The sequence below is a fragment of the Diabrotica undecimpunctata genome, chromosome 2 (genome assembly GCF_040954645.1).
Source record: "Diabrotica undecimpunctata isolate CICGRU chromosome 2, icDiaUnde3, whole genome shotgun sequence".
Taxonomy (NCBI): Eukaryota; Metazoa; Arthropoda; class Insecta; order Coleoptera; family Chrysomelidae; genus Diabrotica; species Diabrotica undecimpunctata.
Genome location: NC_092804.1, coordinates 49,689,338 through 49,717,250, shown reverse-complemented (window position 1 = coordinate 49,717,250; position 27,913 = coordinate 49,689,338). Strand labels below are relative to the sequence as shown.

Here is a 27,913-nt window from a genome sequence, read left to right as displayed (position 1 = left end):
TTTTCGCTCTGTTTCTTTAAGTACACTCTTGATAGTATTTAATGCAGTTCTCTGGTGTGGGGTGAGATCTGAATGGAAAAAAATCTTAAATGACCTGTTAGTATTTCTTGTGTTTCTAAATATTGACAGATAGTCCTGATGGTTACGAAGGACAATTCTGTATGAACGGTATCCATTTTTATTCCTTTTTCCAATTCCTGTAGCCTCAACAATATCAATGACTGAGTGCATTAATCTAGATGGAATATTAAAATACATAATGTTATTGGATCTTCTCTGCCTCTCGATCATTTTACTATACACTAATTGGTCTAGTGTGGTCTGTTGTTGTAAAAAAATCGGTTATTCTGATGATTTCAGAGGTAATCCTATCCTACCATCAGCAGGTATATGTTAGGAGTCGTGTTTGATGTGATTCGATAGGTTTTTGAAAAATATTAAACATCTGTTTTTTGGTTTTTCATTTAACAGTGTATTTCTCGATATATTAGACCGTTTTCATAATTTTCCTAGGGTGTCAGGATTAATTGTAATTTTTCGATTATATCGCCATCCATAAACAAGTAAAAAAATGTAGCAAACCAAAGTTACATTCTTGTATAAAAAATCCAAATCTGCAATAAAAAATGGGCACTCCTCTTTAAGACTTCAAAGTTACTTCTCGCCCCACTTCATGTATAGGTGTGGGGGTCATGTTTAGTTTTGTTCGATAGATTTTTGAAAAATATTGGAAACGTGTTTTACACTTTTTGTATCTAATGCTCCACTTCTTTTGGCACACCCTATATACTGAATAATATGTACCGTCACCAGACCGCTGATGACAAATAAGTTGACTGTTTAGTCTGCTGACGTTTGTTTGTCAATTTTTGAAAAGCTATCAAAATATTTTTCTTTTTTTATTTATTTAATAACTCTTAAATACATATAATGACCGAAAAAGACATAGATGTAGATGAGACTGAAATTGAAGAAACCAGTGAACTAGAGGTACTCAGTGAAGATACCGATTCTGAAAGTTCTGAAAATGCAGAAGTGGAAGAAGAGCAGGAACAGCAACAGCCTTTACAACCACCCAAAGATCCTCTCGATGAATTAACATACCAACAGTTAGTAGATCTTGTAAACAATATGGAGGATGAAAACAGACACCTTCAGGTAAGTTTTCTTTTTATATTCTATTGAAACTAGATTTTACACACATTCAAAAAAATTAAAAGATTAAATAGGTGGTACTGAACCAGGGGACAGGAAAAAATAAAACAGAAGCATTAACTTTATTTTACTAAAGCTAAAACATTTAACGAAGATTCACATTCATTAGTCATACATCCCTTTTCACTACTATTTGCTCACTCTTAAAGAGGACTATAGATATATTAAGTACGAATAGATTTGGATGATTGTCCAAAATTAATTAATCGATATGATCCTGATACAATCAGGGGCCTAGATACGTGCCTAGGGCTCGTAATTTTTGGGACCAGCGTTCCGGTTGTTATGCATCCACACCGGCAAGTGTCGATGTCGATGTGTGTAAATACGATAGAGTCTCGGGCCTATCGAGTTTAAAAAGTCAAACGTAGCTATTTAAATCAGTCTCCTGAACGTTTCGTATTGTATCTTATATAAGTTTTGATTGAAAATTGTGCAATTAACACGTAAGTCCTAGACTTGATTGCAAATGGATTGTTTTATATTCAGTGAATACTTTGTGAAATTCCTAAATATAGAAAACCAATCATTAGTCTTGAATCCCCACAAATAAACTTTGTCTTACTTAGATCCATATTGAGTGACTATAATGATCACGTAATAATGTATACCGATGGTTCCAAAAAAGAGGATGGTGCCACAGGTTGCGCGGTTTACATTCCACATAAAAGCGAATCTTTGAAAATTAAACTTCCATCACATTGTTCAATATACACTGCTGAAGCGGTAGCAATCGAAAAAGCATTAGATTGGCTAGATTTACACAATTTAAATAAAGCAGTAATATTATCAGATTCATTATCGGTCATCAAAGGATTAAACTCAGATATGACTCAACATAAAAGAAATAATATTCTTTGTGCTATTAAAAATAAAACATATAGTAAAGATATTACAGTTATTTGGGTTAAAAGTCACATTGGTATCGAGGGAAATGAACTGGTTGACCAGCTTGCTAAAGATGCGACCCATGTTGGACTCTATATTCCCATATTTACATTGGAGGACTTACAACAACATTATTATAACAAAATTTTTATAAATTTGAAAGAAAAATGGAAAAACATAGCAACGATTCAAATAATCAATATTATACTATCCACCCTACCTTACCACAAGATGTTGCCTATATTTTCAAATATGCAATGCCAAAGAAGTTGACAGCCACAATTACACGACTGAAAACTAATCACGGTGCATTCCCAGCTCACTTGGCTAAGTTAAATATTATCCCTTCTGGGGTATGCTCATGCGATAATATATCACAATGTGACATCAACCATATTCTTTTTAAGTGCGATAAACATAGGTATGAAACAGATCAGCTGTATTCAAAACTATCAGAACTTAAAATTCAGACTCTTATAAACATCACCCATTTATTCTCCTTATATAGTAGAGAAGTATACGAACTAATATGTAACTTTTTATTTAAAGTTGGTTACATTATTTAAAAACTAATATCTTACATTACAATTCTGTGGCTAAAGGACTAGTTTCCAAGCCAACTCACCAAACACACACACACACACACACACACACACACACACACACACACACACACACACACACACACACACACACACACACAATAATTAGTCACTTCGGCTACGTCGGAATCTGGAGCGCCACAAACACCTCCACCATCCAAAAATGAAAAGAAGGCAAAAATCGGAAAAGAGGTGATTCTTTTATATTCAAGCTATCAAAAAAAATCGCAGCAAATCACAAAGTAGATGCGAAAAAAGTTGTACCGTTCATCAAAAAATATTTAAAAGCTGCAGTTGCTACTGGATCGTTGGTGTAAACAAAGGGGAAAGGAGCGCCAGGATCATCAAGTTAGCATCTATCTCATCGTGTTCTGGATCTACAAAGACTAGTTCAGGAGAAAAATGAAAGCTGGAAGAACAACTAAACCGAAAACAAATGCCACCTGCGCCAAACATTCTGCTACCAGTGAAAAGGCACAATCTATAAAGAAAGTGATTAAGGCTAAAGAAGCAGCATCAAACTTCGCCGGCCAAGGCGAAGAAAGTTAAAAAGAAGTCAACTCCTTAAACTTCGTTATCTTCATCCCCAGTTCCGACTTCCGCAGAGGTCAAAGTAAAAACAGCGACCAAAGCGAAGAAACCAAATAAAGACAATCCTACGAAAAAACCAAAAGCACCTAATCCAAAGATCACCAAAGCTACCTTAAGTTCACCAAAAGTCTAGAAAAGCTGCTGCTTCTAAGAAAAAGTAATTATACCAATTAATATCTTCGAATTATTCAAACAAATGTAAGTTTTTATAAAAATATTACATTATTTAATTAAAACAATGAGGGGTTTTGAAAATACATATTAGAATTTGCAACTCGAAAACTCAAAGAACGCCATAAACATCACTAGCATTAAGTTCTGGTTCAAGTCTAAAATCTAGAAAACGTTTTTTATGTTGTGTGTTAGTCAAACCGCTAGACAACTATCCTTCACCTCACGATTTGGGACCTGCAAATAGTAGTCTCAAGTCTCAACTGAAAGACGTTGAGAATTTTAAGTCATATACGAAGCGGAGGAGCCCCAGTGAAACAAATAAAATGAAGTGAAACCCACAAATGATTAATGTTGACCAGTGTGAATGTGAAAAACAACAAAACATAAAACATCTTCTATCATGTCCCAGGTGTTCTGCAACCTACTGCAGAAAGCGCCAATAAATCGTACCCAAGCCAAGAAGAAGTCCATGAGTTTTAGGGAAATCAACTTTCGACACCAGCTGCCCTTAACACCAATGCTGGATGGATCGAAGATACAGCGCACAACTGCCAACACTACGTTACTGCTCCCTGAGAACCCTTTACTACTGAAGAAGTTTCAAATATTATCAAAGAGCTTCATAACTGGAAATCTCCTGGACCAGACGGCATTCAGAACTTTTCATGAGTGCTTATCAGCACTAATTAATCACAGTATTTCTAATCCGCAGCAAATACCATCTTTCCTAACCCATGGAACAACGTATTTAATACCAAAAGATCAAAATAGCACCCAAGTTCCAACCAAGTATCGCCCAATTACTTGTCTTCCAACTCTGTATAAATTGCTCACATCCTGTGTAGCCCGGCGTATCTACCAACACTGTGCTCTAAACAATATCATAGAGCCTCAACAGAAAGGATGTGCTAAGGGTTCCATGAGCTGCAAAGAACAACTTATCATCGACTCTGTCATTTCTAACCAAGCATATAACAAAAAAAGAAATCTCTTTACTGCTTTCACCGACTACAAGAAAGCGTTTGATTCAGTGCCGCATGAATGGCTTGTAGATATATTAAAAATATATAAAGTCGATGATAACATAGTGACCTTTTTAAAACATATAATGTCAGATTGTAAGACAAAAATTCACCTCCAAACACCTGGTGAAAAAAATATCGAAACTGAAAATATTGCAATCAACCGGGGCCTATTTCAAGGAGACTCGTTGAGCCCACTGTGGTTTTGTCTATCGATGAACCCCCTATCCCAGCTACTGAACTTAACTGACACAGGTTTTAGCATAAAAAATAACACTACTGTTGTGGTAAAGCTTAATCATCTATTGTATATGGATGTATAAAACTATTGGCTTCTACTCGATGCCACCTGGATCAGATGCTGAAAACAGTGGAAAATTTCTCCAATGACATTAGTATGCACTTCGGCCTTGACAAGTGCCGTGTCTTAAATATAATCAAAGGAAAGGTTCAGCCTAGCCAGGTCAGAACATCGAGGCCATGGGTGAAAATTATATGTATAAATACCTCGGAATAAAACAAGCCCGGAAGATTGACCATAAGCAAATGAAAACTGAGATAACTACTGAGTTTATACGAAGGGTAAAACAGCTGCTTCGTTCACACCTTAATAGTAAAAATTTGTTTAAGGCACTAAATACCTATGCATGTTCCGCGCTTAGCTACTCATTTGGTATTGTTGAGTGGACAAAAACGGATATAGAAAATCTTCAGCAAAAAGTACGAATACACCTCACAAAGCACAAAAACACCATCCTCGAAGTGCAGTAGAAAGAACGACATTACCGCGGTATTTAGGAGAACGAGGACTTATGGATATAAGTGAGCAACTAGAAACACACGTCACTAATTTAAGAACTTATTTTCAGGTGCAGGCTGAGACATCTACTTTACATCGCGCGATTTGTGCAGTGGGTGATACAACACCGATCAAACTGAGGGAACCAGAAATGCGCATGAACCATCTTACTAGGAACGAAAAAATGCGCACCTGGATGGGTAAACCTCTTCATGGGCGACATCCTAATGAGGCGTGTCAAGACCACGTCGACAATAAAGCGTCGAACTATCAGGAAAGGTGTTCCCTGAAACAGAGGGTTCATTACTCGCCATTCGGGATCAGGTTATACCAACTAAAAATTACCTGACATATATCGTCAAAGACCCTCAGGTCCAAAATGACAAATGCCGATATGGATGTCAAGCTCAAGAAATCATCCAACACCTTACCGGGGGCTGCCAGGCATTTGCTGCAACTGAATATAAGGAACGGCACGACTCAGTAGGAAAGATCCTTCATCAAGAGGTACATTGACTGAACATTTTTCATTTATTTGTTTGTCTATGGTTGCTGAAAGAAGGTCTATATTTGTCGAATAGTTTTTTGATGCATTTTTTTTCCTCTCTCTTCCTATAATTATTTCTTTATTATTGCTAAAGATTTTTACTTATTCTCTTTTCTATTTGCTTGTCATTTCTTTTACATTCTTAAGAACGTATCTTAAATGTGTTGTAACTTTCCTACAGTTGTTCGATTTCTTAACATTTAGTTGACATCCAGTTTAGTTTTTATTAGCTTCTCTGCACTTTTTCCTAAGGATTTTATTGAACTTCATAAGTGAATATCAATAAAGAATAGGAATTTTAATTTTTTATTGCGTTAACTTATTTTGTAGCTAGAAAATACAGTGTTTATGGACTTCCTAAAATATTATTGTCCATCAGCGTTGGATGGATTAGATACAATGATCAATTATGCTTTTTCATTAGCCACAAAACAAACCACATTAGCTGTAAAGTCAAGTTCTCTGTCTGCAACGAGTAGATCGTCAACAGGTAAATAGTTTTTACGACTGTTAGTAATCGTACCATTCATAACCTACATTAAAACGAAAAAGACAATAAAATTATAATCTTCTTTATAATCATAGACGTTAAAGTATAAATTAGAAAACTTGAAGAGGACTTAAAGATACCTACCATACTCAGTGAAAGCGTATTTCTGTTATATCCTACTTAATAATTACCTTATTTTGACAAAATTCTCACCTTCCTTAGTCCAATTGCATACAAAACCTTTGCTTGAATGAAAATAAAACATTATGTACTGTCATTTCTTGTTAGATTTTACGGTTTCCGTATCAAAACCCAGCGAGAAAATAAGCAAGAAAGTATTGCCTTAATCAGGAAGGGACGGTTGATATGGAAGCACCTTTTCTAAATTATATCTATCGATCAGTTTGTGCTAAGAATCTAATATATTGTAATGAAAAAACATTTTTTGAATCAGAACTGTTATTCAAGAATAATTATTATAACTTTTAAGGAACAAGACTGGACTGTCATTCAGTCTTTTTTTCTTAAGAACAACATTCATTTCTTAGGCTTTTTCCTTTTTCAGTTATTATTCTTTACCTATTAATTTCTTTTATTCACCAAATCTTTTGTTTGTCAGAAACAGATGTTGGCTATTTGACTATTGTATGTATTTATGATTCAAACTATGGGAGAGAAAAGTCCTCAGGAAAATATTTGGAGGAAAGCTATGAAATGAAATATGGATAAAAAGACCAAATATAGATGGGAGGATGTATGGAGAATCGAATATCGTAGGAATCTAAAATCACAAAGGCTGAGATGGCTCAGGCATATCCAAAGGATGCCAAACACAAGACTATCCAAAAGAATATTAACGGGAGGAATAGGAGGAAAGAAGAGGAAATATAGGCCGAAAACCAGGTGGAAGAAGGAGTGTGAAAGAGAGATAGAAGAACTTAAAATCCCAAATTTTATTGTAAACCAAGCCATAGGCCTTCTAGGCCTGGAGAGCTAAATTATATATACTTATTTATATATATATATATATATATATATATATATATATATATATATATATATATATATATATATATATATATATTAATGTGATATCAAGAATTTTAATTTTAAACTTTTACAAAAAATTATAAATAAATCATTATTTAAATTTTTAATTTATGATTTATATAACACCTTTCAATTGTGTTATCTCAGGTTTTACTCGTGCTTCAATATCTATACTTTACAGCTGATGGGTTAGGTCCAAAGAATAACGAAATAAAACAACATAATATGATATGAAAATAATGTAATAAAATAAACTGATTAAAATACCTCCAAAAATTATTAGCATACAATGTTTATCAAACAAAATTCGTTCTACGTACGTGAACCTTCAATAATGCATGGATAATATAATACAATTACAATCTAAAATCCAGCTTATTATTCTACATAAACAAAGCAAATAATATTCAGTGTCCTTCCTAATGCAATTTTGTTATATCGATTGTGCCAAGAAAAATTTGTATGTATTATCCAATTCTCTCCACAGCTCCGTGTCTCCTCTCAGAACAAATTTGATCTCCTTCGACTATCGACAACTTATTCACACGTTACTAATATGATATAATATTATTTGGCCCAAAATTCTCAAATTGAATATATTATGAATGTTTCTCCCGTTGAAACGCTTCCTCTGCCTTGAGTTGTCCAATTCCTCGTTCTATGCAAAATTAACTATCAGCTCTCAGCAGCCTCCTATGTAATTTGCAATATTAAACAAGATATTGCAATTTAGTGTCTTGAATGCTCTCCTTCGAATGCACGTACCTTTCCAATGATGCCAGCCCCTTTTCCTTTCGCCAAACTTAATCTCTCGTTCCGAAATAAACAGCGATACGTAGAATACAAGTAGGAAAAGTTTACTTACAAATTTCTACCAGATCAACTATCGTCGGACACACTTACTTCACCAACTCACAACTTATTCTTTATCACTTACTACCCTTGGAGACCAACTCGAAAACCAACCATTTACTTTAAGAAACTGCAACTAACTAACTCTCTCATCTCATCTATCCATCCATCCAACCTCTCATTATACACACCCACATCACCATTTTTCCAAATTCTCGGCCAATCAGAAATTTGCATACCACTCCCCACATAAAATCAGAAATACCTACAAACTTTCCTAATTCATATTATTTCTACAAGGACACTTAATTTCTACTGGGTATTTACAGATTCCGAAAAATCATTTACTTATTACCTATTTTTATTGTCCTGTTCATGAACACTTTATGGCTTATGGAAAAAAAACCATCGTTAACTTCTATTCATTGTACCCGCACTATCCACTTGTTATATTTATACAAAAGATTATTTATGACTAAGATTACCTTTGGTTAATTCCAGGCAGCTCGGAGTATTTTTATTTTCTATAATCTCTGAAATATTGATTTCATCGTACATTTAATATTTTTATTCTTCAATTTTGCATACCACAACAATATATATATATATATATATATATATATATATATATATATATATATATATATATATATATATATATATATATATATATATATATATATATCAATTCAATATATGTTTGTTGATGGACTTCACAAATATCAAAATACTGCCGAAACAAAATAACCATCAGAAACGCTCCTTTATTGAAATGTGTGAGATCCTCAAGAACCCATCTGCAATAAACAAAAGAACCGACATCGACAATTTGAGCCAGGTTTACCACTCTCTCATCTTACGGAATAAATAATACCAATTATCTCTATAGTTAAAATGTGGCATATTTTCCATTTAAAATAATAACATAATCACCCCATAATTCCAAGTTTAAAAAAATTAAATATTTCCGCCATACAAATCCACCCGTCCAACTAATTATTCAACGAACCCCGTAGAAGTTAATAATTGTGTCTCAAAACTTCACACGGATTGGAATTTCGTTGACATATGGCCAGAGAACATGTCTACCATGTCATATAAATTGCTAGAGGTAGGCGAGGCAATGAAGCAATATACCTACCGAATTTTTGCAGTTGGATGAATCCCAATGAAATTTTTTGCATTCGATTCATAAGAGTGTCAGGAAATTTTGTAAATAAAATGATGACGTGGAAATGAAAATTGCATTAATAAACCAGGAAATACATATTCCAAAATGCTTTTCGAAGTGATGAAAAATGATAAATTTGTAATTCGGAAATAATTGAAGAAAATGAGTTCAGTATTATTACTCGGGAGTTTATGGGGTTACTGATCACGAATATCATGACGGCAAGAATCTCTGAAGCATCGTGTACATCTGGGCATCGTCTCCTCGAGATTTGTGGAAATTCGATAGAAGATCAGTGCGCACTCCTTACTCGGTAGATTTAGGGATCGCTGAACACTAATATCCAGTTTGGCAATGTTGTGCGAGGTACCTGGTGCTCAAGACGAGCCTCGTCTCCTGGAATTTTGTGGAAATTCGATACAAAATCAGTGCAAACTTGTTTGTCTGGTGTTTTGGGGTCGCTAAATACTAATATCATATCGGCGATAGTGTGCGATGCAGCTAGTGCCATAGTGTTCCACTCTACTCTTTTATTTCTTACCCACTCCTTAATGTTCTCCACCTTGCATTTACGTCGTGTTTTCATCTCTGCTGTTTCTAGCGTCTTTTTTGTCCTCTCTGTGGCAGGTCGTGTTTCTGCCGCATATGACATTATTGGTCTGATGACTGTTATGTAAATTCTGCCTTTCATTTCTTTCCCGATATTTTTATTTCTCCATATTGTTTCATTAAGGCAACCTGCGTCTCTGTTTGCTCTATTCACATGATCTTCCACTTCTGTTTCAAGCTTTTCGTAGCTAGATAATGTTATGCCTAGATATTTTAAATTCCAACATTCATTCTGTCATCTGATCTTCCAGCTCCAATTTACATCTTAGTAAATTTGCTGTTATAACCATGCATTTTATCTTTTTTGGGGAAATTAACATGTTTATTTTATGACAGTGGTATTAAATTTGTGCAGCATACGTTGTAAATCATCTTCACGTTGAGATAGCAGTATTGCGTCGTCTGCATAGCAGATCAGACTAATGTATTCGTTTCCATAAATACATTTACTTTAACTTGTAGCATATAATTTTCATCTCATTTTAGTTGGAAGTCTTGGAGGAACTAGTAGAAAAAGTATGGTTATGGGTTCTCTACCAAGTATTAACAACTTAATGGAAGGTCGTGGTCCAAAAATAAATATCTCTACAAAAACGGACATGATTGTAAAGGCTATTGAAGAAACGCAACAAAGTCTTGATAATTTTGTCAAAAAGTCTCTTAGATTAAAACGGAACATCATGTCCGATCTTCAAGAATTTAAGATGCGAGAAACTGATATTATTGACACTAGAAATGTTTTTGAACATATCGTGGTTACTCAAGGCTTCGATAAGCTAACACAAAGGATACCCGCTGAAAAATGGATCAGGTTTGTGCAGATGTATTATACAGGGTGAAACAGCCAAATGGAATAAATTCGATAATTAATTAATGAATAAATTGACGTATTCAAAAAACACTCGAACACGTCGATTGGTATTTTAAGTTGCACATATTTTTTAATAAAAACTTTTTATACAGGGTATGTCATATAACAGTGGTCAATACCAACTTTCTTATTTCAAATACAACACTCTATATATTATTCACTTTTTGGGTTTCCCAAAATATTCTAAATATATTTCATGTACAATGTCCTATACCTATCTTTAACTGTTTTGTAAATTTTCGATGTTTTTGCATTAAGGTCTTTACCCACTAGAACGTATCATACAAGGACCGTGTCAGACCATGTTAGGCACGAGAAAAAAACGTTCCTATCACTACTATGCCCACTGTAACGGATCAACAGCGTTCTTATACCAGTACAGAACCCGTATGATGTCCGTTCGGTAACCCTTAAGTCCTACATATGTACTATATATTTCTTGAGGATGCGTCAGTCACCGAGAGAACGTAGCGCTGAACAGATATATATATATATATATATATATATATATATATATATATATATATATATATATATATATAAATATATATATATAAATATATATATAAATATATATATATATATAAATATATATATATATATTTGCGGTGTTTTAAACTAGTAGTGTTGTGCATTTGTTTTAAATATGGCTATTAGGCGATTGTCATTAACAGAATTAGCAATGATTGCCATTTTTTTGGACGAGGAAGAGGAAAACGAAAACAAGACTCAGAGACGCTATTGGATTCACGAATCTCTAAGAAAACGGAAAACTGAGGGGGAGTATTGGACGTTATATAGACACCTAGTTGATGATGAAGAAAAGTTTTTTTCTTATTTCCATATGACTTCATTCCAGTTTAATGAATTATTGAGAAAAATTGAAAATGATATTACCAAGAGAAACACAACGTTCAGAGAAACTCTGTTACCTAAAGAAAAGCTAGCTGTATGTCTACGATAAGTGAAACACAAATAATTTATAATTGTTTTATTCAGAGATATACAAAAAGAAAATAGTATTAATGATTCTAATTCACGGTAGACACTCCAATTCTCAGGAGACGTTGGCATAGGTGTAGAAAAATCATAGATGTTAGTCGTTGAGGTAGGTGGTGCAAGCTGCTGTAATTCCATTTCAGAAACAAGAGAAAAAACCTTGTTCTTTACCAGATCTTGTTGGTATGGAGAAAACTTTTTCACTGTGTCAGATATATTTAAAAAAAAACGATCTAACTCGTCGGGCTCCCTCTGAGGTGCAGGTGTTTTGTGACTATCCAATAATTTTGCCATGAATACAGCTGATGCTAACTGTGCTGTACGAGTTTTAAATCATGATTGATTTAACTGGCCTACTATTTTGCACAGAACTTTTAACTTTCTGACCTCCAGTATTATTAACAACATCATCAGAAGCAGTTTCGTTGATTATAGTTAGTTCTATTTGTGATATTTCATTATCATTATCAAGGTCTTCCGTATCATCATCACTTGTAAGGTGAACAGAATCCAAAGTTTTCTTTTCTGCAAAAAATGGAGCAACAAAAGACATCTCATCTTCATACTTCCATTTTTTAATTTTTGTTGCTGCCTGCCCACTTTTCCCCTTTCTCTTATTCAAGGTTCGTCTATATGAATCCCTAAGACTTTACCATCTTTGTTTGCAGGGCGGAACTGTAACATAAAATAATGTCTTTATTTTTAAAAGTTTACAATATAACCTTATTAATAACAATATTTTACTTGCAGGTACTTAACAACTGATGATTCGTTTAGAACAATTACTTTTAGCTATCGAATGGGACTCAGTTCTGTGAGAAAGCATGTTGTGATTGTAGCACCTCCAAATAGTGGTTCCCTATATTTTAATTACAAAAAAACATTCTTCATTGTACTTATGGCTGTCGTCGACGCGAATTATAATTTTACAGCTGTAAACGTAAGTGCTTTCAGCAAAGATAGCGATGGTGGTATTTTCTCTAAATTGAAACTGGGATAAGCTATATTAAATAATAAGTTCAATATTCCAGTTAGCAAAACCTTTCCAGGGACAAATGTAAGTGCGCCATGTGTTATATTAGGTGACGAAGCTTTTCCTTTAAAAAATAATCTATTACGACCTTATCCATCACAACCGACAATTACTGATGTTAAAAAACGTCACTGTAACTATCGCCTTTGCCGAGCAAGACGTGTAGTTGAAAATGCATTCGGCATTTTAAGGAAAAATTTCGCATTTATAATAGACGCATGCATTTAAAACCAGAATATGCGGAAAAAATTGTTCCAACCACTTTTATTTTGCATAACTTTATAAGACGCGGAGTAACGGAAACGGCGACTCTGCAGTTTCTTTCTATGCAGAACCTACGACATCAAGGAGGTAATGCAGTTTCTTCCGCTTTTGAAGTACGCAGTCAATTCGCGGACTTCTTCCAAACGATTAAAGGTCAAGTGGACTGGGTATAAATGAATAAAAATTATTACTTACCAGGTTGTTTCATTTGATCTGAAATATCCTTCCATGCGACGTCTTTCCTGGCGGTATCCATATACTTTGGATGTTGTAAATTATACAGAAATTCGTATTTACGAACACATTCTATTAGCTGTTTGTCGTTCATTTTTCTTTTATCAGCGCACGTGTTCACTCAAAGGCACACAAAGAGCAACTACCACAGACCTAGGTGATTTGTTGCAACTACCACAAGTTTTGTGTCTGAACCGATTACCAACGCAAAGCATACGTGGTGCTTGGAGCATGTTGTCACCGACAAAATATACCGGCCGACAAATGTTGCTCTGGACGGGCATGGCACGCTACGGTTTTGGCCGGTGACGGAACGGTCTAATGGGCGCTTTCCGTTACTAATGATGCAAAGAATATTTTTTTGCATATGTCGGTACGGGCACGGTCCGTTTATGATACTTTCTAGTGGGTAAAGACCTTTATGCGATGCGATATAATTTTGATGAATTATTGCAAAATATGCTACAACACACTCAATGCTTGCTTTTCATGTAGGTCTTGATAATGGCAAAGTAAGCTGAAACTATTTCAGCGTTCCTTTTTGCTGATATGAAATAACAAAAATATTTTTTAAAATGTTTGTGTTTATTTTTGTCTAAAACGCCTGATAGTTGGAGGGGTCCATTTATGGGAGAAGGATAGTCCGTTATACAACATGTAAAATTTTCAATTTTATAAAATCTATAACAAGAATAATAACTAACAGGATTTTATGTACTTTCGAATGTAAAGAAAATTGTTAAAATAAATAAATAAACTTTGTAAATCGCTGATTGTAAAAAAATCGTAATATAAAAAAAATAAATAATAAAATTACTTTATTCAATTTTAAAAATATTATTTTAAAATTAACAATACAATAAACTAAGCAATTTGTATGAATTACCGCCACTGGTCTAGAGAAAATCCTCACTGGATGAGAGAAGAACATACACAATACCCTGAAAAGGTTAATGTATGGGCCGGAATTGTAGAAGATGATATCATAGGACTCTTTTTCATTAATATCAATTGGAATGGCGATGATTATTTAGAACTTCTCAAAAATAATGTCATACCAACTTTGGCAAACTTACATCCTGATCCAGCAAACAAGTTCCAGATATATACTTTCAGCAAGATCGAGCACCACCCCATTAATATTTGACAGTACCTCAACCGAATATTTCCAAATCGGTGGAGAAAGCGAGGATCGAAAAATTTCGCCAGCACGATCTCCTGATCTGACGCCATTAGCCTTTTTTTTATAGGGATATGTGAAAAATATTGTACACAAAACTAAACCCCTCGACTTAGCTGACTTAAAAGATGAATAAAGCTTACGATTAGATCTGTCACGGCTAAGATGTTGAGTAACGTTAGAAAAAATTTCTAATTAAGATTACGAAGTTGCCAAGACATGCCCGGCGAATATTTTGAACGTCTCCTTAATTTACATTAGTGTATTTTTTTTTATTTTTTATGGTATTAAGAAATAAACAGTATCATTACTTATTTTTTTAGTGTGTTGTAGCCAATTTATAGGATAAATCTAAAAACACTTAATATTCCCAAAATAGTTAAAGATAGGTATAGTACATAAAATATATCTAGAATATTTTGGAGAATCGAAAAATTAAATATTATACAGGGTATTGTATTTGAAAAAAGAAAGTTGGTACTGATGGCTATTACGTGACACACCCTGTATAAAAAGTTTTTATTGCAAAATATGCCCAACTAAAAATACCAATCGACGTATCTGAGCGTATTTTTGAACACGCTCCAATTTATGAATTATCGAATTTATTCCATTTAGCTGTTCTGTTATTTCATACATTAATTTCAACTACAATAGCATATTGGACTGTATCTATTAATATTTAACAATACCTAATGAAAAAACGAATTAAATTTGAATCTCAAGATTAACACCAGCAATAAGTTATACACAATTAAAATCAAACGCATTACAGCGTAAAATGATGGTCTACAAATACATTAACCTTATAAAAGTTACATGTTTGATATTTTTCTTTAAATAATTATTTAATTCCATTTTCGTTTGAGTTTGTTGATTTGTGAACTTTCTCTTTAGTTTTACTATTTTTCTTTCAAAAATAGTTGACGCTCAACTTTTCTCTCAACTAAATGATCTGTTTAATTATTATTCTCTAATTTAAATGTTCATTTATTTATTCATTAGTTTATCTGACTACAAAGTTGTTTCTATGTTTATGTCTATGTTTCTATGTTACACAGGCTCAAAGAAAGCCTCTACTAAAGGTAGCAAGCGCGTATAGGACTACTTCTATGACTGTTCTGCTTTGGTCATAACAAAAGACAAACTCTAATAATAACAGAGAGAAAGGCTATCTACCGGAAATAAAATCAGAAGTAAGATCACATAATCACATAATATGCTCCAAATATGGCAAAATGAATGGGAAGCACAAGTAAAGGCTCAATGGACCAAATTATTAATTTCTGATGTGGTAACATGGTCCAAATCTAGTTTCCGAAGGTTAAATTATTATTTTACACAATTCAATTCAATTTTACACAAAATGCATTTTGACTTGCACTATTTTCCAAAGAGAACAGAACAACTTAAATAGCAAGGCTATTAACAGGAAATTAGAAGCGATAATATCCAACAATTTAATCCCAGACGAGTTTAATCACCGATAGTCGGTGATTAAACTCGTCTGGGAGTGACTTGTCCGAAAAATGGGTGGATTTAGTTGGTAGGCGACTAGTCAGGGGGCATGCTGCGCATATAATCCATGCTCTAAATGTTCTTTTCTAGCATATGTTTCTTTCCGGATCGAATCGAATAGAACTAGAGACATATTTCATCGGTTTATAACTCTTCCACCTCAGTAAAAAAAGGTTTTAAGGCGAAGGAAACTAGGATCACCTCGTCTTAATGACGCCAACATTTCGAAAATTGACATCTTTTTTTTTTCGTTTTACAAATTATTTGTTTTACTCAATACTACTTAGTTGTTCACTTTTCTAGTTAAACAAATCCTTTATATTGTAGATTTATGGACGATTGGTTAAAAAATGCTGCATTGGCCATGGAAAAACTCAGACTTCGAACTGCTTCCTTAAAACTTCAGTACAAAAAAGTATCTGCAACATTAATCCAAAGACAAGAACTTGGAGAAAATGTTCATGCTGTTGACTTTGATCAACTAGAAATTGAGAATAAGCATTTGCTGCAAAAGATAGACCAGAAACAGATACATCTTATAGAACTGAAAAGGATGAATGGAGGCGCCAACTTGATTTTAAGTAAACATAAGAAATACCTTCTGAGGCAGCAAATGGATTATAATAAAATACAGGTAGGTATAACAGAAAAGGAACAACAAATACAGGAGTTGGACGAAGAACACGATAAGGTCGAAGAAGAAAGAGATAAGGCTAAAGAAAAATATGAAAATTTTAAAGTATTTAAATCAACGTACAGGTATAAATTACACTTTCTCATTGTTAATTTTTATTATGTTAACATTCTCTTTTAATCTTGTGAGACAAAACTCTGTGGTAAAAAATTTATTATTATAAAGGAACATTTTGATTAAATTTCATAAAATACGCAATTAATCTGATATATTATAAAGAAAACAACCTAAAATATACTAGTATCTTAACGTACAAGTCTCCTTCTGGAGCGATACGAGCAACAATGCAGTGGCTGGCTGAATTACTCAATATAGCATAGAAAGAAAAACAAGTACCTACCGGCTGGGAAATAGGTTTGATTGTACCTATCCTGAAGAAGGACGATAATAAGAATTGTAATATCTATAGAGGAATTACCCTGCTTAAACCAGTTATAAAGATATACAAGAACTATTAGAAAAGAAACTGAGACGTATAATAGAACCAACACTAGATGAATGTGATGATGTTTTAGACTAAATAGATGTACTTAGCATGATATTTTTACAATTAATGAAATTATCAACAAAAGGTTATCGAGAGGGCCTTTTCTAGACATGGAAAAGCATTTGATAGAGTGCTTAGGTCAAATGTATGGGTAAGTCCCAAAAAAAGATATCTCTCTCTCTCCAATGGCGCTACAGCCCAAATCGAGCATTGATCCCCTCCAAACTATGCTTTCAACCTTGCCGATCCCGCGCCGATCTTCTCCAGGTTCTCACGTCTAGTTGCACGTTCGTTGCCACTTCATCCTCCCACCTTTTTCGTGGCCTTCCTTTTGGTCTTGCACCCTGCATTTTACTATCTAGGACTCTTTTTGGCAATCTTTCAGTCTCTATTTTCACTATATGACTAGCCCATCAAATTCTCTGAAGTTTAACGAATTCTGAGATCGGTGCCTCTTTGAGCAGTTGGTAGAGTTCATGGTTGTACCTGAGTCTCCATACTCCGTTTTCGTTAATAGGTCCAAATATATTTCTTACGACTTTTCTTTCAAAGACTTGAAAGAAAAATGCTGTCTTCGGTTTGGTTTTGTGTCTTCTGTCATCACCCATGTCTCGCATCCATAACATACCATTGGTCTGATAATAGTTTTGTAGACCCTGATTTTCGATCTTCACTGTGTGTTTTTGGATCGGAACACATGGGCGAGTGAAAAGTAAGCTTTGTTTCCCTTTACTATTCTTCTTTGAATTTCTGGTTCTCCTGTTCTATCTGTGTTTAATGTAACTCCCAGATATGTGAAATTTTCTACAGTTTCAATATCGTCCTCTAATTTAACTGTACGTCTGTTTCTCTTAGCTCTTGTACGTGTTAGTTTTTTGTTTTTTGAATATTTATTTTTAGTTTGGTCTCTTCTGCTCTATTTTTAATTGTGAATATATTTCTGCCGCCTCTTCTGTTCTGCGAGACATGATGCTAATATCATTGGCATAGGCGGCAATCTGTATTGATTTTTTGTTAGGAGATTATGTGAACTCATTTTATACTCTGACAGTTGCTGTTGACGAGTCCATTGTTGCTTTTACTAATCGAATGTATTTTTGGGAGATATTAAAGCTATGCAATATTTGATATAACTTTTGTTTATTAATTCAGTCGTAGGCCTATTTGAAATCTATGAATATGTTGTGGACGTCAGTGTCGTATTCCCATAATTTGTTTAGAATTTGTTTCACTGTGAATGGCTCATCAGTTGTAGAACTTCCTTGTTGGAAACCGGTTTGATATTTCCCGACAATATTTTCGGTTAGTTGTTGGAGTCGCTTATTTAGTATATAAGTAAAAACTTTGCACGCTTTGCACGAGAGGGTTATGCAGCAATAATTTTCGCATTTCAGTTTATCTTCTTTTTTATACATTGGGCAGATAATTACGGTTATCCAGTCGCTAGGGATCTTTTCCTCATTTCAAATCTTGTTCATGAGCATATGCATTTGTTTTACTAGGTGTTCGCCACCTAATTTATATAGCTCAGAGGGGACGTTGTCAATACCTGGAGCCTTGTTATTCTTCGGTGCTCGTATGGCTTGTTTTACCTCTTCCATCGTCGGGGGTTCTATATTTTCTATTTCTCCCTCAGTGTGTTGCATGTGAATATGCTCTAAATTTTTTTGCGTCCCTAGGAGAGTTTGGAAATGGGTTTTCCAAACTGATTTTATTTCTCCTGGATCACTGGTTGTTTGCTCTTCTTGATTTCTGCATAGATTTATTCGGGGTTTGTATCTTTCTGTTATATTGCGTAGATACCTATACGCTTCCTTTATATCGTTTTTCTTCCATTTTCTGTATATTACCGTTCTCGTATTTTCTTTTCTCTTTTCGGAATATTTTATCAGCCCTTCATCTTGCATCTTCGTAGCTTGCTCTTCTTTCGCTGGTTCTTCTTTCCAAATATTTCTTGTGTTCTTCATTTCTTTTCTGTATGGCCTTTTTACACTCGTCATTACACCATTATATTTTTGTTTGTTTCTTTTTTTGCCTATGATCTGTTTTGCTGCGCCAATTACTTTTGTTTTAATTTCTTGAATGTTCTTCTGTGCCTAGACTGTTTGATATTGTTATAATATTTATTTATGTCTATTTAATTTATAATGTCTTGTTCTAAAGGTTCTTATCTAAATTCATTAAAAAGCACAATAACTGATATTAATTTATTTATCACTAAATATACATAATTTATTAGTAGGCGAGCGTAACAACAATATCGCGAGCGCGAATCTTCTTTATTAACTGTTTTCAAAATAAAAGTTCCCTCATATTTATACGAAAACAGCTGCTCTAGAACTGCATGGATGTTGACCTCAATTGACCTGGTTTCGCCTCGAATGGACAGGCCTAATTCCGGAAGATTCGAATGGAACCAGTTTTTTCTTACTTGGGGTTTATGGTCGAAAGGTCTCGTATAATCTAAAACATATTAGTGAATAAAAACATTTTTACAGGTTAAAACTATGACTCATATTTTTACGTAACATTGCCCCCCTCTCAAAAGATGGTTCCTCCTGGAACCTTGTCGGGACTAGAACTGGAACGGTATGCTGGTATCGGCAACTGGACCCTCTTTTACAACTTCCAGTTGTATAAAAATGACAAGGGACGGTTTACTCTCCGCACCAGTAACTATGCTTATTGCAACAGACTAACACCTGGACTTCGGTGTCTTTAAAGATCTCCTCCACCATATTTCGTATAACCCTCCAATCTAATTGGCGGCAATCCAACTTTGGCATGGCTAACTTTTGCACGTCGGACTCTAGTACGTGCCCTCTCAATTGAAGTAAGGCTTCCCATACATCTCGGTAGGTAGGTTGGTCACGGGCAGTGTCTTTTGTTACCAGGTAGAAAAGGTAACGTGATGCATCTTGGAGTTTCAAGGTTTTACCGGGAGCTGGCACTTGGCATTGAAGTTCTGCAACTCGACCAAACTTCCTTCGAAAGACGGATGCCAACCCTGGTGCGTCTTTGATACTGGCCGGGATGGTAAGGGCCAGCGAGTGGTCATCGGGGAGCGCGAGTAGATCTTGCTTTTCTTCAGTGGTAACACCATGTCTTGCTTTACCGGTACCTCCATAGGCACCCATGAATTCCTCAAACGTGAGGTCAGACACATCTTGGACTTGGTTTACTTCCACTTCTTCATCTACGTCGTGGTCACCTTCGAAAGATGCCAACCGGTTATGGTGTACTATCATCGGCTTTCCCCTCGGAATCTTGCTTATTCGGTAGATGACATCGTTGATCTTCTCCATGATGAGGTATGGACCTTCCCAAGACTGCTGCAATTTGGGAGAACAACCTTTTCGCTTCTTGGGATTATACAGCCATACTTTGTCGTTCTTCTTAAAGCAACCCTTTTCGGCTTGTGTATCGTACCTGTACAAAAAGGGTGTACATATGTGAAATTATAAATATAATTTCAGTAAATGAGGACTGTATTACATAGGGCTGGTTCAAATAAATTAGGATATGTGGTAAAAGGTTATACAGATTATAGCAAATTAAGTTTATATAAAGTCTTACCAATTCTTCTGCTGCACATACACACACTCGCGGTATTTAGAGGCTTTCAGTCGCGGTTGTTCTTCATACGGGGAAACTGTCCGGTTACCGGTTTCTGAAGACGTGTTTCGCGGTACTAACACTTAGATCACACGAGATATAGCACATTTGCGTCTGTACACGATTTAAAATAGTACTTGCGGTATTTTTCGCGTAACTATAAGCGAGAGAGATAATTAGAGTAGAGAAAAAGCGTGGTAAGTCTGTACCAAGCGATAGGTAGCGATAGAGAGATAATACGTCTGCCTAGTAGGACTTAGCAGACGAAAGAGAGGACGACTGTCTCTAGCAACAGTCAGCAGTCAAGAGAGAGTGTCTGTTATCATCGAGAGACAACAGGCAAGAGAGTGTGACTTTCTTTGCTATCTTACAACTGTCTGTATTTCTAATGGAGTGGGGTTAAAATGTGAGTAGGAAGGGTTGGAGAACGGGAAATAATTGTAAAATTGTGGTAGAATGGTAGCTAGTAATACAGCGAAAAAATGACATGATTTTTCGCATGTGAAAAAATTGAACAGTACCGTTTCTTCATTCGGTCGCTAGCGATCTGAAGGTGGGAACGGACCAACTCATGTACATCGTCCATTCTTCTTCGTAATTCGATCACATAATCTTCACCTGCTACATCTTCTCCAGGTCGACACCCAAATTCTAGATCACAAAGTAGTCGCATTTCGCGTCCGAATAGGACTCTGGCTGGTGTCTGGCCCGTTGATTCGTTAACAGCAGATCTGTAGGCCATTGTGAAGAACGGAAGGTATTGGTCCCAGTCTCGCTGATGATCGGACACCATCTTTGTCAAATACTTGCCAACTGTCCTATTCATTCGTTCTACCATACCATCCGATTGCGGATGATACGCGGTAGTTCTTGTTTTCTTCATGCCTAGTCTATCACATATTCCTTGGAATAGATCACTTTCGAAGTTCCTGCCTTGGTCACTATGGATCTCCAAAGGCACTCCAAATGGGCTGATATATTCTTGGATCAACTTATCTGCAACGGTGGCGGCCTTCTGGTCTGGAAGTGCATAAATCTCGACCCACTTAGTGAAGTAATCCATTACTACCAACATGTACTTGCCCCCATTTTCACTTTCTGGAAATGGCCCTGCAATGTCCAAAGCTATTCTTTCAAACGGGCTTCCAACATTATATTGTCTCATAGGAGCTCTCCTTTTCCGGTGAGGCCCGTTACTCGTAGCACAAATAGTACATTTCTTACACCAGTCTTTTACGTCGTCGGAACTGTTCATCCAATAAAACCGTTCCCGAATTCGCTGAAGGGTTTTCCTTACACCAAAATGCCCTCCCGATGGACTGTCGTGTAACTGACGAAGTACTTCGGCTATTCTGCTCTTTGGGATCACCAACTGTCTTCTTTTCTCTGAACCGTCATCATTTTCCAGGACTCGTTTGAGCAAGCCATCTTCGATGATAAATGAGTCCCACTGGGCCCAATACGTCTTAACTACTGAGCATAGGTTTGATATTTCCTGCCAAGGTGGTCGACGGTTTTCCTCTTTCCATTTTCGGATTTTCTGTATAACTGGATCTCTCTCTTGTTCTTCCCTTATCTTAGTAGGCGTCCAGTCGTCGTTGACAATCGTCGTTCTTAGCACTGCTGCTTCCTTGGATTCCGTTTTGTTGCAGTGGGAACACTCTGCTGGGCATGGCCTTCTGGAAAGAGAATCAGCATTTCTGTGGCTAACTCCGGCTCGGTGCTCAATCTTAAAATCGTATTCTTGGAGTCGTTCGATCCACCTGGCTATCTGACCCTCTGGATTCTTAAACTGCATCAACCACTTAAGGGCGGCATGGTCGGTTCGGATTAAAAACTTCCTTCCATAGAGGTATTGATAGAAGTGCTCTACTGATTTCACTACTGCCAGAAGTTCTCTTCTCGTGACGCAATAATTCCGCTCAGGTTTTGAAAGAACTTTACTAAAATATCCGAGGACTCGTTCCTGTCCTCCTTGAATCTGAGACAGCACTCCTCCAATTCCCACATTACTTGCATCTGTATCTAAGATGAACTCTCCTTCTGGCAGTGGATACCCTAAAATTGGTGCTGTTATTAAATGCTTTTTCAAGGTCTCAAAGGCATTTTGGCAGTCTGTATCCCAGCGGTAATCTCTTGCTTCCTCCGTAAGTCGCGTTAATGGCTTAGCGATATCTGCAAACTTCTTAATAAACCTCCGGTAGTAAGTACATAGTCCAAGAAAACTTCTCACTTGATGTTTGTCAGTTGGTTTTGGCCATTCCTTAATGGAATCGATTTTCCCCTTATCCACGGTCACTCCTTCTTTACTGACTATATGACCCAGATAATTGACTTTACCTTGAAATAGCTGGCACTTCTTGGGGTTTAACATCAATTGGGCAGCTTTAAGTCGATTAAAAACGTTTTCTAAATTCCTCAAATGATCTTCGAATGTCTCCCCCAAGACGATTATGTCATCTAAATAAACCAGGCATGTTTTCCAAGATAACCCTCTCAACACATTTTCCATAAGCCTCTCAAATGTCGCAGGAGCATTACAGAGTCCAAATGGCATAACGTTGAATTGCCACAATCCAGATCCTGTGGTGAAGGCTGTCTTTTCTTTATCTACTGGGTCCATTTCTACCTGCCAGTATCCAGACTTCAAATCCAAAGTAGAAAACAATTTACTTCCAGCCAATGTGTCCAATGTGTCATCGATCCTAGGCAGAGGATAACTATCTTTCTTGGTAACGTTGTTCAGCAAACGGTAATCCACACAGAACCTCGTCGTTCCGTCTTTCTTCTTAACCAGGACCACCGGAGAGACCCATGGGCTCGTAGAAGGTTCTATCACCCCGTCTTTCTTCATTTCCTGGACAATCGTTTCAGCTTCCTCTCTTTTCGCCTGTGGTAATCGTCGAGCTGTTTGACGAATTGGCTTAGCATTACCAGTATCAATTTTATGCTTAACAACCGTAGTTCTTCCCGTCTTTCCTCCTTTCGGTACGAAAATATCACGATACTGCCGAAGAAATTCCCTTAATTTCCTTTTCTCCATCTGATTTAGAGACTGTCCTGCAACTGCAACCATTTGGTCGAATTTGTCGTTGGAATTATCAGATGTTGTGGCCTGACGGATTATGGATGTCACAGGTACACAAGTTCCTACTTTTGTCTCTTTCTTTATGGTCACTGGGTAGTCGTTGACATTGATAAGTCTCACAGGAATTTCTTTAGCCGAAGTCACCAATTCCTTTCCAATTATGGAATTATTTCATTTTTTTCAATTTTTTCCTTTCCAATACTATGATCGTTTCGCTTCTCGCAGGCACGACTGTATCTTCTGTAATGGCTGCTTGCACAGTGTTGTCATTATGTGGATGGAGAAATACCTCCTCGTTGCCAACTTTGATTACCTTATTCTTAAAATCCAATTGGAATCCATGCATATTCATTACGTCCATTCCTAATATAACATCCTCTTCGATGTCAGCAACTATAACAGTATGGACAAACTTTTCTGCCCCAATTCCCAATTGTACCTGGATTTCTCCATGAATGTTGGCATTTTCACCTGTAGCGGTCCGAAGTCGTAACCTCGTTGGTAACAGTTTCTTTCGGCTGTTTATAACTGTCGGGCGTATAATGGTTCTGGTCGCTCCGGTATCCACCAACAACGTATGCTTTTTACCATTTATGTCTCCATCTACATATACACTATCTTCACGACATTTCAAAGAAGCTATTAGTATGAGAGGGTCTTTGGAAAAGTTCTGGGTCGAAGCTGCCCCCCTAAGGCTGACCCGTTCTAGTTTTCCTGATGGTGAGTTTCTTGATTTGCGTCGTACCTAGGGTGCTTACAGGAGCTTCGTACGTGTCCTATTTCGCCACAATTCCAGCATCTGATGGTCTTCGTTTTCTTGTATGTCATGCTTTTTATCATATTAACGAGCTGGTCAAGTTTATCTTCATCTCCTTCCTCTTTTACAGTTCTAACTTTACTGTACCCGCCACATGCCTGCGTAGCTGACTCGTATTCGAGGGCGGCGGATAAGACATCAACCAGCGTTTTGTGACGAGCTAATCGCAGTGTTCTCTGCATTTCATGATCACGAAGACCATCAATAAACGTTTGAACGGCCAATTTTTCCATCATGTCTTCGGGAGCTGTTGGATAAGCATATCGTACTAATCTGGCAATATCTACCTCATATTCTTGAAGAGCCTCATCTTTCTTCTGTCTACGATTTTTAAGCTGTGACTGATATACATGCTCCAAATGTTCGTGGCCATATCGCATATTTAACCTCTTCTTCAGTTGTTCGAAATCATCGGTCTCCTCTATGGCTATGGTCTGAAGCACATCTAAGGCATCTCCTCGAAGAGCGATAGTCAGGTTTACAGCCTTTTCTTTTTCAGACCATCCATTTGCTCTTGCGGCTGATTCGAACTGTTTCATGTAGTTGTTCCATGATGATTTTCCGTCGAAAGTTGGGACTTTAACATGAATAGAACCTCCACTTCCTTCAAATTTCGGCCGTGTCTCCAACTTACATTTCGTCTCGTCTTCTTTTATCTCCACTGTAATCGGATTGTTTCCTCTCTCTGCTGTCCCTGTTTCCTCCAGCTTCTTTTCCATCTCTTTCCATATCTTTTCTTCGAAGGCCAACATATCGGCAGCAACTTGGTTTTTTAACGAAGATATTCTATCGTCCAGGGCAGACATCTCAGAAGTGACTTTAGAGATTTCCGAAGAGATGTTAGCAGAGACTTTGCTTTCCAGCGAAGAAATCTCGTTAGAAACTTTGTCTTCCAACGAAGCGATGTCGCCGGAAACTTTGGCTACATCAGAAGAAACTTTCGAAATATCGTCAGAAACTTTGTTCTCTAATGATGCGATGTCACCAGAAACTTTTGAAATATCGCCAGAAACTTTGTTCTCCAATGATGCGATGTCACCAGAAACTTTCGAAATCGACGAGAGGACAGCATCATGTTTGTCTTCAAATATATAAGTCTCTGGATCTAGTCCTTCTTCTAGCAAAGCGTTCTTTAGTCGTTGGACTAACTCAGCCTTTTTTCCGGTAGAAGCTAATTCTCTGTCCTCGAGATGTCTTCTTAAATTCGTCACTGTGAGCTCATAAATCGTCGTTATTTTCACAATTTATTTTATATTCACTTGTATTATTATTATAAGTCTAATTTATGTTCGATCTCACTTCTGCCACCATTTGTTATAATATTTATTTATGTCTATTTAATTTATAATGTCTTGTTCTAAAGGTTCTTATCTAAATTCATTAAAAAGCACAATAACTGATATTAATTTATTTATCACTAAATATACATAATTTATTAGTAGGCGAGCGTAACAACAATATCGCGAGCGCGAATCTTCTTTATTAACTGTTTTCAAAATAAAAGTTCCCTCATATTTATACGAAAACAGCTGCTCTAGAACTGCATGGATGTTGACCTCAATTGACCTGGTTTCGCCTCGAATGGACAGGCCTAATTCCGGAAGATTCGAATGGAACCAGTTTTTTATTACTTGGGGTTTATGGTCGAAAGGTCTCGTATAATCTAAAACATATTAGTGAATAAAAACATGTTTACAGGTTAAAACTATGACTCATATTTTTACGTAACAATATCTTGTTGTCTTAATTTTTGTATATCTAGTTGTTCTGTTGCTTGTTCCTGTCTGTCCCTGTCGTTTCTCTGAATTCTGCATCTGTATTTTATCTGTACTAGGAAATGGTCAAATTCGCCAATTTCTTTTCTTTCATTTTCTTATGTACAGTTGCTCTATCTGGGTGTGATTGTCCGTTCCACAGTTTATCGAAAAAGAAGAAGAATATTAGCAATAACTTCGTTTGGCTTGATTTGGTTTTGGAGATATTCCTTAAACAAATTGTATTCATTTACATTTTTTGTACAAGTCTTCGATGTTAACCTTGATAATAATTCCACATCAGTCACTACGCCAGTATTTTAATCATATTTAAACATTTTTTAAATTATTTTTTGCAGAGTTCCCGATGTGATGGACTATGTCGTGTTAAAAAAGGAATTAGACGAATTAAGAAAAAATATTAAAATATGGCAAAGGAGAAAGAATATACAAGACATTAGTCTACACGCTTCCATCCGACAAATGAAAAATTTGACAGGTTCTTCAAATGTTGATCCCGCTTGGTTACAGGACCCGCCGCCAGAAATTGAAGATCAGTGGTTATAATATTTATATAAATAATTCATTTGAAAATAGACGATATCAAGTTACTAGATATTTTTAATAGAGAAAGATTTTTGTAAAATTAAATTATACATTTTTATTTTTGTCTAGCGTAAGGGTGTTTTATACTTATAATGAGATAGGAAATTTCGTTTCAATTGATATGTGCGACATGTAAATGCTAAATATTCTTTTATACTGAAAAATAATTGTCACACAGATTACTGATAAACTTGTTTTTGTTTTAACGCATCACTTCGACGAGCAGTTCACCACTAAATATATGCATAATAATCAACCTAACCAAACAAAAAAGTTGTTGGGGTTAAATCTATTGAAATAAATTAATTTTGACATTGCCAACAAAAAATTAACTCCATTATTACGCTGTTAATTACTATCGTATCGTATGCCTTGCGAAAGTATACGAAAGCCAGCACCAAGGGTCGGTTGTCCCTTAGTCCTGTACTGCGGTAGGGTCAAAGTTTTCCCTAAAACCCGTATGTTTCCTAGGTTCTCCGTTCGGCTCGCGGAGATAAGAATACGGCCGAGGTCAGAAAGCCCTGCCTGTCGTAAGAGGCGACTAATGGGTAGGAATCAAGAGGTGGAGAGCCGTCGCTGGAGATGTCTAGTTTGTAAAAACGCACACAGTCGCTTAGGCGACACGGTCACCGGTCTACATTCCTAGTATCCGAGACGAGACTCTCGTGGACCACTCTACTCTCATTCCAAAAGAGCCTGGCGAGGTTGAACGAGCTGGGCCCGTACATACCTCTCCTGGCCTT

The 27,913-nt window shown here is 36.1% G+C and overlaps 1 protein-coding gene across 1 annotated transcript; it reads left to right on the top strand.

Moving 5' to 3' along the window:
* Positions 1-854: 854 nt before the first annotated feature.
* LOC140433306 (cilia- and flagella-associated protein 263) lies at positions 855-27,203 on the top strand. The gene is made up of 5 exons (XM_072521337.1): positions 855-1,158; positions 6,169-6,328; positions 10,497-10,821; positions 16,437-16,868; positions 26,924-27,203. Exons 1-5 carry the CDS (start codon positions 931-933, stop codon positions 27,129-27,131), a joined length of 1,353 nt encoding a protein of 450 aa, XP_072377438.1. The 5' UTR covers positions 855-930; the 3' UTR covers positions 27,132-27,203.
* The last annotated feature ends 710 nt before the right edge of the window (positions 27,204-27,913 follow it).